The sequence below is a fragment of the Dromiciops gliroides genome, chromosome 4, assembly GCF_019393635.1.
Source record: "Dromiciops gliroides isolate mDroGli1 chromosome 4, mDroGli1.pri, whole genome shotgun sequence".
NCBI classification, from domain to species: domain Eukaryota; kingdom Metazoa; phylum Chordata; class Mammalia; order Microbiotheria; family Microbiotheriidae; genus Dromiciops; species Dromiciops gliroides.
In genome coordinates, this window is record NC_057864.1 from 688,703 (window position 1) to 701,549 (window position 12,847).

At 46.4% G+C, this 12,847-nt stretch overlaps 1 protein-coding gene across 1 annotated transcript in view; it reads right to left on the reverse strand.

Annotated features, from left to right (window-relative positions):
- The window catches only part of MIGA1 (mitoguardin 1), a 64,674-nt gene extending 52,533 nt beyond the window's left edge, over positions 1–12,141 (reverse strand). Inside the window, exons 1-2 of the mRNA XM_044002250.1 lie at positions 12,029–12,141; positions 11,147–11,251 (exon numbers count right to left, since the gene is read on the reverse strand). Coding sequence (XP_043858185.1) covers positions 11,147–11,233 — 87 coding nt within the window. The 5' untranslated portion in view covers positions 11,234–11,251; positions 12,029–12,141. The remainder of the gene's footprint in view (positions 1–11,146; positions 11,252–12,028) is intronic.
- Between the last annotated feature and the right edge of the window lie 706 nt (positions 12,142–12,847).

Sequence of the window (12,847 nt, forward strand, 5' to 3'; positions counted from 1 at the left end):
GGGTTGTACCAGGAGTAGCCCCCACGCCCCCACCCCAGATAAGTCAGGGAGATGCAATCTTTCAATGAACAAACAAATGAAAGAAAGGGAAGGAGGGAGGGAAGAGAGGAAGGGAGGGAAGGAAGGAGGAAAGGAGGTAGGAAGAAAAGGAGGGAGAGAGGGATTGAGGGAGGGGGAGTGGGAAGGGGAGAGGAAGAAATGAAGGGGTAGGGAGGGAATCAAGGACTAGGAGGGAGAAAAGAAGGAAAGGAAGAAGAGGAAAAAGAGAGAAACAAAGAAAGTGCCAACCCATTAAAAAAGCAACAAAGTGATTCTTTTAAATCTTTTGTTACCAGGTTCCTTAGCTCCCAGGAGAGCACCTCATAGCTGCAGGACAAGCAGGAGGGACAGCAGAAGGAGCTCCCTGAGTGACCCTTTGCTGACACAGAGGAGGGCTCCCTGAGGCCTCTGCGCCACCCTACATGTCCAGCCCCACATCCAGATGGAAAAGGCCACTCAACAGAGGTGAGAGAATCCAGATGCCCCCTTGTGTGGCACTGAATTCTAGATTTAGAGATCATCGGGTTCTGCCCGTTTATCTGCCAGAGGAGGAAACTGAGGTAGGCAGCAACTCAATGAACTGTCCAGGGTGAGAAAGTCAGAAAGTGTCTGAAGCTGAATTTGAACTCTCGTCACCCTGACTCAAGGTCCGATGTTCCATCCACTATCCCTACACAGCTCAGCTCCCCCTCAAACTTGACCAGACAGAAAACACACCACAGGGAATCCTGATGGGAAAACCCAAAAACACGTCCTGGGGAGTTGTTTCTGCAGCCCAGCCTGGCAGAAGAAGACAGACAGGCAGGTCTGTGGGCATTGGGGTCTGGGCAGGGCCACAGTCTAAGCTGAACACTACAGCATAGGAAGGGCCCGGCCCCAGGGCCAGACAAGATCCTAGACTCAGCAAAGCTCCATGAGGAGAATGTTTGCCAACAAGCAGCTGTATTCTCTGTGGCCCAGGGCAGATTGAGGAGGGGACCTGTCCCTAAGCAGGACCTGTACCCCGGGGGGGGACTTTCAAGAAAGAAGACATTCGCTTGGACCCAGGAATGGAGCAGGCTCCCAGTTCTAGCCTCCAGGCCCACTAGAAGCCGACAGTGGAATAAGCAGATCCAAGATCCCTGACCAAGGCCGGCCCCCACTGACCAGAAGCACCTAGCAGTGATCAGACCAACTCCCAAGTCCAGAGAGAAGGGCAGCAGGTAGGCTGTGTTGGAGAGCACTGCAAGCCAGTGGGTGCCTGGCCTGAGCTGCATCTCCACCCAACTGGCCAAGAAAACAGCAACGAGAGCAGCCCAGACCTTCCCTCCAGAGATGTGCAGAGCTTGGCCCTAAAATGAAGTCTGAAGTCAGGGAGGATGGTGGGAGACTGAGCATACAAAAAGAATCCCTCCATAAAAAGCTATTCTGGTGACAAAGATACTCAAGAAGAGAAGGACTCCAAAGCGTCTACCAGTAAATCCTCAAAGGAAAACACAACCTGGGCATGAGTTCAATTAGAAATCCTGGGAGAAATGAAGCAAGAATCTAAAAAAGAATGTTAGAAAGTAAAACAAGAGCTATGGAAGAAAGAACTGGAAAGGGGATTAACAGCTTGGCTCAAGATGCATGAAACAGAGTCCGAGTAACAAACTCCCTAAAAATCAGGGTGGACCACAGAGAAGCCAATGAATGATTCCATCAGACCATAAGAAAATATTTTTAAAAACAGGAAAAACAGAAAGCTGAGGAGATAGAAGAAAACGTAAGGTATCTCAGAGAGAAAACAACTGAGCTGGGAAACAGAATCACTGCACATAAGCAGGGCCGAGGAAATAATATACACGACAACTGCAACAATATAACTGGAAAGAATAACCACGCAACAAAAAAGTCAAAAGCAAATAACAAAACGGCAACAATCCAGAAGGACTTGAATGAAGAGCTATGAGAAGACACCTTTGTGGAGGTGGGAGGACCACAGGTATTACACAGTGCACATTTTCAGATTCTTTCCAATATAACAACCAGTTGGGCTGATATTTTTTCTCTCTAAAAAATATTATTTTTCAACTGGAATGGTTCCCTGGGAGGGGGAGAAGCAGGGATACTTGGGATAACTATGGTGATATAAGAAACAAAATATCAGTAAAAGGTTTTTTTTGTTTTCTAATTTTTTTTTACTAATAAACATTTTTGGGGGGAACTAGGTGGCTCAGTGGATAAAGCACTGGCCCTGGATTCAGGAGGACCTGAGTTCAAATCTGAGTAAATCTGACACTTATGAGCTGTGTGACCCTGGGCAAGTCACTTAACCCTCATTGCCTTGCCAAAATAATAATAATAACAATAACAACATTTTTATTTATAGGCTTGAGTTTCAAATTTTATCCCTCTTTCCCTCCCTCCCCAAGGCAGTAAGCAATCAAATGTGGGTTACTATACATGTGCAATTATGTAAAACATTACCATAATGGTCATTTTACACAAGAAAACTTAAATAAAAGAAAAAAATGAAAGAAAGTGAAAAATCGCCTACTTCAGTCTGGGTTCAATCAATATCAATTCTTTCTTTGGAGGTAGATAGTATGTTTCATCATTAGTCCTTTGGGATTGTCTTGGATCATTGTATTGTTGAGAACAATTAAGTCTGTCACAGTTCTTTATCAAACAATATTGCTGTCTCTGTGCACAATGTTCTCTTGGTTCTGCTCATTTCACTATACATCAGTTCATACAAGTCATTCTAGATCTTTCTGAAGTCATCCTGCTTGTCATTCCTTAGAGCACAATAGTATTCTATTCCATCACCATCATATAGCACAGCTTGTTTAGCCCTTCCCCAATGGATGGGCATTCCTTGGATTTCCAATTCTTGGCCACCACAAAAAGAGTTGCTAGAAATATTTTTGTACAAATAGGTCTTTTTCTCTTTGGGGGGATGTCTCTGGGATATAAACCTAGCTGTGGTATTGCTGAATCAAAGGGGATGCACAGTTCTATAGCCCTTTGAGCCTAAGTAACAACTTATTTTGAAAAAATTATCCTTAAAAAAACCCTTGGATTTTCTGAACACCATGACCCCCCCCCAAAAAAGACCTAGATATCCTACTTCCAGAAATCTTAAAAGGAAACTGTCCAGATCTCTGAGAACCAGCAGGTAAAGTGGCAAGAGAATCCATCACCTCCTAAAAGAAACCGCCAAGTGAAAACTCCCAAGAACATCACAGCCAAAATCCAGAGCTGATGATCCTTGTGCCCTGTAAGTCCTGCCTTCATCAGGGGTCAGAGAAGGAGTCTAATTAGACAAAGCCTGGGTCAGGTTATGTCTTGATGGTCTTCAGAGAAGAGTGGAAAAAAGGGGGAAGAATACAAGGCAAAGGCGGGGGTGGGGGTGGAGGGACATTTATGGGAAATTATTTCACATACTGAGGGTGCACAAGCAGAAATCTATACAAACAAGGAGGAGGGGGTAGGGGGAAACAGCTGATACCTGAACCTCACTTTCATCTGAACTGGTCAAAGGAAGAAAGACCACACAGAGTTGGGTACAGAAATACATTTCATTCAAAAGGGAGGAGGAGGAATTAGAGGAAGGGTAAATTAAAGGAAGGATTGCTGTTGTTGTTTGTCTTTTATTCTCTAAGAGGACATGACATCAGGGTGATGTTATACTTGCACTGAACTGGATTTAAGTGAGGCTGTGAAAAAAATTTGAAGCAAGTTCTCAGTTCTCAAACACATAGAGAACTGAGTCAAATTCCTTAAAATAAGAGCCATTCTCCAAATGATAGATGACCAAAATACATGAAGTTTTCAGATGAAATAATCAAAGCCACCTATAGCCATATGAAAAAAAATGCTCTAACTCACTATGGATTGGAGAGATTCGGGTCAAAACCTATTGGATTAGATAATAGGACAGCAATACCCTTTGACCCAGCAATACCACTTTTGGGTCTTTTTCCCAAAGAGATCTTGGAAAGGGGAAAGGGACCCACATGTACAAAAATATTTATAGCTGCTCTTTATGTGATGGCAAGGATTTAGAAGTTGAGGGGATGCCCATCCATTGGGGAATGGCTGGACAAGTTGTAGTATATGAATACAATGGAATACTATTGTGCTGTAAGAAACGATGAGCAGGTGGAGTTCAGAGAAACCTGGAGGGTCTTACGTGGGCTGATGATGAGTGAGATGAGCAGAACCAGAAGAACATTGTACACAGTATCATCAACATTGAGTGTTGGTCTACTGTGATGGACTAGATTCTTCTCACCAATGTAATGGTACAGAAGAGTTCCAGGGAACTTGTGATAGAAGAGGATCTCCAAATCCAGGAAAAAAAAAAAACTGTGGAATATGGATGCTGAATGAACCATACTATTTCTTTTGTTTTTGGTGCTGTTGTATTTCTATTTTGAGGTTTTTCATCATTACTCTGATTTTTCTCTTATAACATGACTAATGCAGAAATAGGATTAATGTTATTATGTGTATATATATATATATATATAACCTATATCAGATTACCTGCTGTCTAGGAGAGGGGGGAGGGAGGGGAGGGAGGGAGAAAAATCTGAAATTGGAAAGCTTGTATAAACAAAAGTTGAGAACTATCTTTACATGTAACGGGAAAAAAAACTTTATTAATTTTAAAAAAAGATAACAACAGGAGTGCAACAGGACAGCAGAGGAAAATGACAAATGTTGTAGGGGATACATTAATACACTCTTGGTAAAGTTGTAAGCTGATTCAGTCTGTAGAACAATTTGGAACTACAGCCAAAGGGCTATAAAACCATGCATGCTCTTTGACCTAGTAATACCACCACTAGGTTGATATCCTTTTTTTTGCAGGGCAAATGGGGTTAAGTGACTTGCCCAGGGTCACACAGGTAGTAAGTGTTAAGTGTCTGAGGCTGGATTTGAACTCAGGTCCTCCTGCCTCCAGGGCCGGGGCTCTATCTTAGGTTGATATCCTAAAAGAAATTTTTTTAAAAAGTTGAATTTGAAATTGGGAAGATGCTCATCAATTAGGGAATGGCTAAACAAATTGTGGGATGAGATTAGGATGGAACACTATTGTGCTATAAGAAATAATGAGGGGCAGCTAGATGGCGCAGTGGATAGAGCACCGACCCTGGAGTCAGGAGTACCTGAGTTTAAATCCGGCCTCAGACACAACACTTACTAGCTGTGTGACCCTGGGCAAGTCACTTAACCCCAATTGCCTCACTAAAAAAAAAGAAAGAAAGAATGAGCAGGATGCTATCAGAAAAACCTGAAAAGATATACATGAGCTGATACAAAATGAAATGTACTGTACACAAAATTACAGCAATATTGTAAGATGATCTGCTGTGAATGACTTAGTTATTTTCAGCAATACAATGATCCAAGACAACTATAAAAGACTTATGAAAAATGCAATCCATCTACAGAGAAAGAACCGATGGTATCTGAATACAGATTGAAGCATAATTTTTTTGTTCCTTTTTCTAAAGTTTTTTTTGTCTGTTTTCTTTCACAACCTAATGTGGAAATGTTTTGTATGACTACACATGTATAACTTACATTGAAGTGCTTGAGTTCTTAAGGGGGGGAGGGAAGAAGAGAATTTGGAACACAAAGTTTTAAAAATCGATGTTAAAATTTGTTTTAACATGTAATTTGGGAAAAAATAAAATTCTAAAAAAAAAAATTAAGTGAGGGAGGGCTGTGCAATGTCACCAGCCTCACTCTCTCCTCCTGAGCCATCTGGGTCCAGAAGCAAGATAAACATAAGGATAACTGGAGATGGCCCTGGATGTTTAAGGTACTTAGGGTTAAGTGACTTGCTCAGGGTCACACAGCTAGCAAGTGTTCAAGGTAAGATTTGAACTCAAGTTCTCTTGACTCCAGGGCCAGTGCTCTATCTACTACCACCTAACTGCCCCAAGGGAAGGATTAATCCTAAACAAAACAAACTCTAAGGATCTACAAAAATCTCTATAGATTTTTTTTAAGGTGGCAAGGAACTAGAATCTGAGAGGGTGTCTATCAATTGGGGACCGGCTGAACAAGTTATAATATATGAATGTGATAGAATACTACTAATGTGCTATAAGAAAGGATGAATGGGTTGTTTTCAGAAAAACCTGGGAAGACTTCTGTGAACCGATGCCAAGTTAAGTGAACAGAACCAGGAAAACAATTTATACCATGACAACAACATGGCCAAGACAAATAGCTCTGAAAAAATAAGGAACCTGGATCCAGCATGGCAATCAACCTGATTGCAGAGGAATAATAATGCTGCCCACCTCCATAAAGAGAGGAGAAGAGCTGATAATGCAGAACGAGACACTGGTGGGGCTGGGGGAGGCACAGACTTAGCTAATGGGGAAACTGCTTTGCTTGACATTGTGTAACAGGAGTCTGGGTTTTCTTTCAGTCTCAAATGGTGGGGGCTGAAAGACAGAAGGATGGAGAAGAGAAGCAGATTTCTTGCTAACTGAAAAACTAAAAAACGCTTTAAGAAAATACATCGCAGTGGCAGTGTACTGCCTGAATCAAGTCCTGAACATGAGGACTTTCTCAACGAGATCCACAATCTCTTGAAAAGTTTACCTTAACAATCCACAGAGAAAAAACCAAAGCGGATAGAGACTATCGGATCTTCAGTAGGGCAAGCACGTGGATGGGCAGCACACTGAAGTGGTCCATCAGCCCATCCAACATCCAACTGGAACAAACCCAGCAGATGAATGCAGCATTAAAGAGGCAGCAAAAACCAGTTGGATTGCCTGGGAAACCACATGGCACTTTCAATGATGCCACACTACTGCTCCCTGAAATGAAAGTCCCAATTCTCTCACTGATGGGGCAGTGAATCTTGGCATCTCCTCAGAATGATGACTGTGGTTTACCCCAAGGGCCAACGAGGGTGACTGTGGGAAGAATTGCAAAAGCACCATCGGGGAGCTGTGTGCTTTAAGGGGAGCTGGGCCAGTCCAGTAGTCAGAGTGACTGCTAACAGGGACATCCGAGGGCTGCACACATCCTCCCAGAAAAAGCTCTAGAAACCGAAAGGACAACGTCTCATTTTGAACAGAACGTTTTTATCAGTTCATTAGAACCTCATTTATCTCTGTCGGAAACCAGCAGGGACATTCCGGCTTTCCATGATTTGACAGTAAAATGGCAAATTTCAGATGCTCCCTTCATTAGAATCCATTTCAATCTGTCTGAGCTAAGTAGGTTTCCTGAAAACTTTCTTTTTGTTGGAGAGTTTTAGGCTGGTCTTTTCTCTCATCTCCAAGGTTCGGAAGAGAATGACTATTTTTGTTCTTAGTATTTCTGTGGTTAACTAGAACTTCTGAAAAGGTCCAGAAAAAACTTTTCTATTCTATATAATGATGTAGAGAGGAGGGAGGCTTTGAATTGTTCCCCTTTCCCTCCCACAACTTTCTCCCCTTTATTTCAAATGCTCTTCTGAAATACTTATTGTTGTAGTCATTCTTACAAGCTCGTGGCTCCCACCTCTCATGCCTGACTCATAAAGGGTTTGCCGTCCATTGAAACCCCCAGCACATTTTCAGAAAAGTTGCTGTCTCTGCATACCTCCTCTACCTCATTCTTGTAAAACATTCTTCTGAATCAAAGTATAAGATTTTACATCATTTATTCTTATTCTGTGAACTCTTGTTAGATTCAGCCTGATGTTCTAGGCTAGGGCTTCTTCAGCTTTTTCCACTCACTACCCATTTCCATACTTGACCCCAGATCTATAGGTATATCGGATAGGTAAGACATAACCTTTTACTGTTGTCCAATGCTTCGCAACCCCCACATGCAGTTACCTGCTACATATGGGGCTTCGACCCACAGTTTAAGCAGCTTTGTTATATGCAATCAAGAACCTTCTGAGCCCTGATTCTACATACTGTGTGTCAACTACCCCCACCCCCCAGTTTTCTATCACTGGCAGGCCAGAAGGCCAGGAACAGTTCCCTGAAGGCCCCACTAGAGCCTCCTTCTAAGCTGCTAATGAATTATTCAAAGACCCTCCTTGGGGCTGCCAATCAGCCACTGCTCCATAGGAACAGCCCAGGAGACTCAAATCTAAGTAACATCAATGAATCACTAAGTTTTTAGTGAGCACCTTCTACACTGCAGCCACTACTCTGGGATGGTCAAAAGAAAAAAGACAAGGGAAAAACTCCATCCCCATCCTCCAGGAACTGACATTAATGACATGTGGGAAAGCAGCCCACAAACAGAAAAACAGATCCCATAAGGTGGCCACATTATTTACATGTGCACCATTTGAAGTTCTAATTATATGTAAAATATGGTAGCTGTTTCAGCCAAGAGAAACATGCAATGAAAATTTAAAAAATAAGTTTCTGGGGGCAGCTAGGTGGTGCAGTGGATAAAGCACTGGCCCTGGATTCAGGAGGACCTGAGTTCAAATTTGACCTCAGACACTTACTAGCTGTGTGACCTTGGGCAAGTCACTTAACCCTCACTGCCCCACCCCCCAAAAAAAGTTTCCATTATAACAATAAAGGTTAAGAAAAATGTAATTTTGATTCAAGTTTATTACAAACTTATAAAGTATTTATAAAAGCAAAATTTTCAAAATTTAGTTATTGAACAGCATACCTAAAGGACAAGCCTAAAATGATGTGGTAAAAATGGCATCGTCACCTAAAATATTTTAACAGCAAGTTAAAACACTTCTCATGTATCACCTCACACCTGACTGGCTAATGTGACAGAAAAGGAAAATGAGAAATGCTGGAGATGTGGCAACATTGGGACATTAATATACTGTTGATGGAGCTGTGACCTGACCCAACCATTCTGGAGAGCAATTTGGAATTAGGCCCCAAAGGCTATAAAACTGTGCATACCCTTTGATCCAGCAATACCACTGCTGGGTCTATATCCTAAAGAGATTATAAAAAAGGGAAAAGGACCTATTTGTACAAAAATATTTATAACAGCTCTTTTCGTGGGGGTTAAGAATGGGAAATTGAGGGGATGCCCATCAACTGGAGAACAGCTGAACAAGTTGTAGTACATGACTGTGATGGAACCTGGAAAGACTTAAGTGGACTGATGTGGAGTGAAGTGAGCAGAACCAGGAGAAGACTGTATACAGTAACAGCAACATTGAACAAAGACCAACTGGGAATGAATTACCTGCTATTCTGATCATGACAAAGGACTCAGGGTGAAGCATGCTCTCTGCCACCAGAGAAAGAACTCAAGTTGTCTAAATACAGATTGAAGCACACAAGTTTTCACTTTTTTTGGGGGGAGTTCTCTTACAAAAAATAACTAATATGGAAATGTTGTACATGAATGCACATGTATAACCTACATCATATTTCTTATTAGCTCATAGAGAGGAGGAGAAGAGAGGAGGAAGGGATAGAATTGGGAACTTTAATTAAAAAAAGAACGAATGTTAAAAAATTGTTTCTACATGTAATTGGGGGAAAATACTTTTTATTAAATGTGTGTGTGTGTGTTTGTGTGTGTGTGTGTGTGTGTGTGTGTGTATTAGTAGCATAGCCTGGACTCTTGTGTCTTCTCTTTGAGTCTTTACACCTATGATAACAGGTACAGGACTTTTCCACAACTTGCTGAATCTGCATGCTCACCTTCTCACACAATGAACCCAATGTATCGGATGACCAGGGACATTCTCTACAATCAGGAACACTGCAATTGGACCCGGGGATCCTGCTAGAATATTTTAAATGACAATGGGGGGCAGCAAACTAACTCAAAGAGGTGATGCTTGGGTATGGCCTGTCCAAACTCAAGGACCAAGGTTCTTAGGATGGTCTTTAAACACTAAATCCAGGTCTGCGACTTCCTCTCTTAGAAATATAAGTTCTGGAAGGTGCCCTTTCCCAGAAGCAGCCTCTTCACCAACAGGAAGTCTGTCCATCCATAGATCTACCTTCTTCTAGTATTTCCTGCCACGTCCTCATCCCCGGTGGCCGTCTCATGGGTCGTTTTCACACTATGCCACAGAACCACCCAATGCTTGCATTTCTCAATCCCAGAAGCTGTTTTCTCCCAGCGCCTCAGAATGATCTCAAGCTGCTTCTCTCCCATGAATGCCCTTTTTCCCTCCCTTTCAGCAAATAAAAGGAGAACAAGGCAGGTCAGCTCCTCCAAGCTGAAGTCACTTTCACATCTGTCTTGGTGTCTTCAGGACCTGCCCAGGTACCGGCCGGCACAGACACTTGCTAAATGCTCACTGACTGATTCACTCTAAATTGTCCAAAATGATGACATCAGTTGTCCAAAGCTGATGCTCAACACAGGGCTCCGTCCTTACCCCACACAAAGCTGGTAGAGGAAGGGAATGTTGCAGATGCATCCACCAAAATGTTAGCAAAAAATGTCAAAGTCTGAAAAGACTGAGAGAAAGGGAGGGGGCTGAGGGACAACATCATGGCGTGGCTGTGGGCCCAGTAGAAGGGCCAGGCCCTGTGGGGAGGAGGGTGTGGGGACCACCCGTGGGAGACTCAGCTCCAAGTGGAGAGTTCTTACGCGGTAAAGAATTCGTTTGTACAAGGCCTTTGTAAGTTGGTCAGCTCTAAGGAGAAGCTTGCTAAGATGGTGGGGAGGGAGGGAGCACCCGCCCCTGCTGCCTCCCTGGAGGGTATCAAGCAAAGGCTGAAAGAGATGTGGATGGCTGCTGCTCTCCCCAATCCGGATCTTAATATGACCCAACAGGGTGTCACGGAGCCCTTTGGCCACTCGGAGCTGCTGGGAGCCAGAGGGGCGGTTCCAGCACCCCCTTCTTAGGAGACACTCTCCACCAAGGAGGCAGCCAACAGTTAGGAAGCATGGCGCTAAAAGAAAACCAGAACAGTCCCTTCCCTCAAAGAGCAGTGCCCATGGGGAAGGCAAGAGGTAGAGTTAGGCAGCTGGGGGGAAGGAGGGCAAGGAGAAAAGGGGGAGGAGCAAGGGGAGGAGGGGGACCAAGGGAGGAGGGAAGAGGAGAAAGAAGAGGGAGGAAGAAAAAGGGGGGAGGAGAAGGAAGGGAGGGGGAGAGGAAGAAAGAGAGGGAGGGAGGAGGGGGGGAGCCTTGGGCTTCAGGGCTCTGGGGCTTTACCTGGAGCAGAGAATGGCACCAGGACAGCGGGAGGTCCAAGGCTCTGAGCACGCCCGTCCTCAGGGGGCTCCCCGTGTCTTCTAACATGGCTCCTCCCCTTCCAGCCTTCATTAAATGGGAGACCAAAGGGGGTTGGGGGGGCATCCTCACCCCGCCCAGTGCCAAGCGGGGCACCCGAGAGGGCGGGGCCCGGGCAGCCTCCTCCAAGGGGGGGGCACGCGGGCAGCGCGGCCCTCTGGGGCCCACGACTTGTCCCGTCCGGTCGGGCTGCCCACAATCAGAGCCCCCGCAGTGCCCAAAGGTTCCCGGGCAGCCTGGGCATCGCCCCCCCCCCCCACCCGCCCCAGCAGCCGGAAGGACCGCGGCGCCCCGCTAGGGCCGGGCCGCCTGCCTCAGTTTCCCAAAGCTCTCAGCAGTGTGCCTGGCATTTGCTCCTCCCCCGCGGCATTCGAATTCAGGTCTTTCCCGCTCCAAGGCCTGTCCGCGGAGGGGGGAAGGCGCCCCCCCCCCTTCACCGGGCCCTCCCGGGATGGAGCGGCCCTTCTCCCGCGGTTCTCCGGCAGCCCGAACCGGACCCTGCCGCCCGCGCCCAGCCCAGGGAGCGCCTCCCCCCGCCCGGGGCCAGGGTCCTCCCCTACAGGAACAGCCTCCACCGGCATTTATTAATCGCCTCCGGCACGCCTGGCGCAGAGGGGGAGGGGCAACAAGGGCCCGAGGGAGGGGCGAGGGGCGGGCCTCCCCATCCCATTTGACAGACGAGAAAACTGAGGCCGAGACAGGCGAAGGGCCTGGCCTGGTGTGCCCGGCCCAAGGCAGGATCGGAACCTGAGCCTCCGGGAGGCCCGGCTGGGCCCCCGCCCCCAGCCGCGGCCTGCGCCCTACCTGGAGCCCGAGGGGCAGGAGCAGAGGCCGCTTCGGCTGCCTGGAGACGCCGCCGGAAGGGAGGGCACCAGAGCGGAAGTCCTTCCGGGTCACGGGCCGCCGGAAGCAGCCGCCCAGCCTACGGAAAGGAAGGAGCGGCATCTGAAGCCGTTCCCGCCATGATGGTTCTGGGCGGGGCTTCCGCCTCCTGCGCCGTCCCGCCCCCTCCCCCACCCCTCCCCCATTCCCCCCACCTGTCTTCCGCTCCCTCCCCCCTCATTCTCCTCCCTCCCCTTCCTCTCCATCCTCCCTCCCTCCTTCCTCTTCTCCATGCTCCCTCATCCTCCTCACTCCCCTCTCCTCTCCCTTTTCCCTCAACCTCCCCCATCCTCTCCATCCTCTTCCTCTTCCCTTCTCCCCTCCCTTACATCCTCTCTCCCTCCTTCCTAATTCTCCTCCCTCACCTCTCTTCATCATCCTTCCTTATCCTTCCCCCTCCCCCTCTCCATCCTCCCTCCTCCCCTGCATGCTCCCTCATCCTCCTCCCCCCTCCATCCTCCCCTGTATGCTCTCTCATCTTCCTCCCGCCCCTCCTCTCCCTCCTCCCTCCTCCTCCTTCTTCACCCTAGATGGCCACTAGGTGGCACCTAGGATATGACACTAAACCCTAAATTAGGAAGAGCTGAATGGGAATTTGGTTTCCATCCCCTTTTAGCTCTGACTGAGCAAGAGGGCTTTCTGCCTCAGTTTCTTGAGCTGTGAAATAGGATAACAATAGCACCTCCCCTTCTCAGGGGATCATATTTGCAAAGTGAGCTTCATAAATGATTGTTCCCTGTC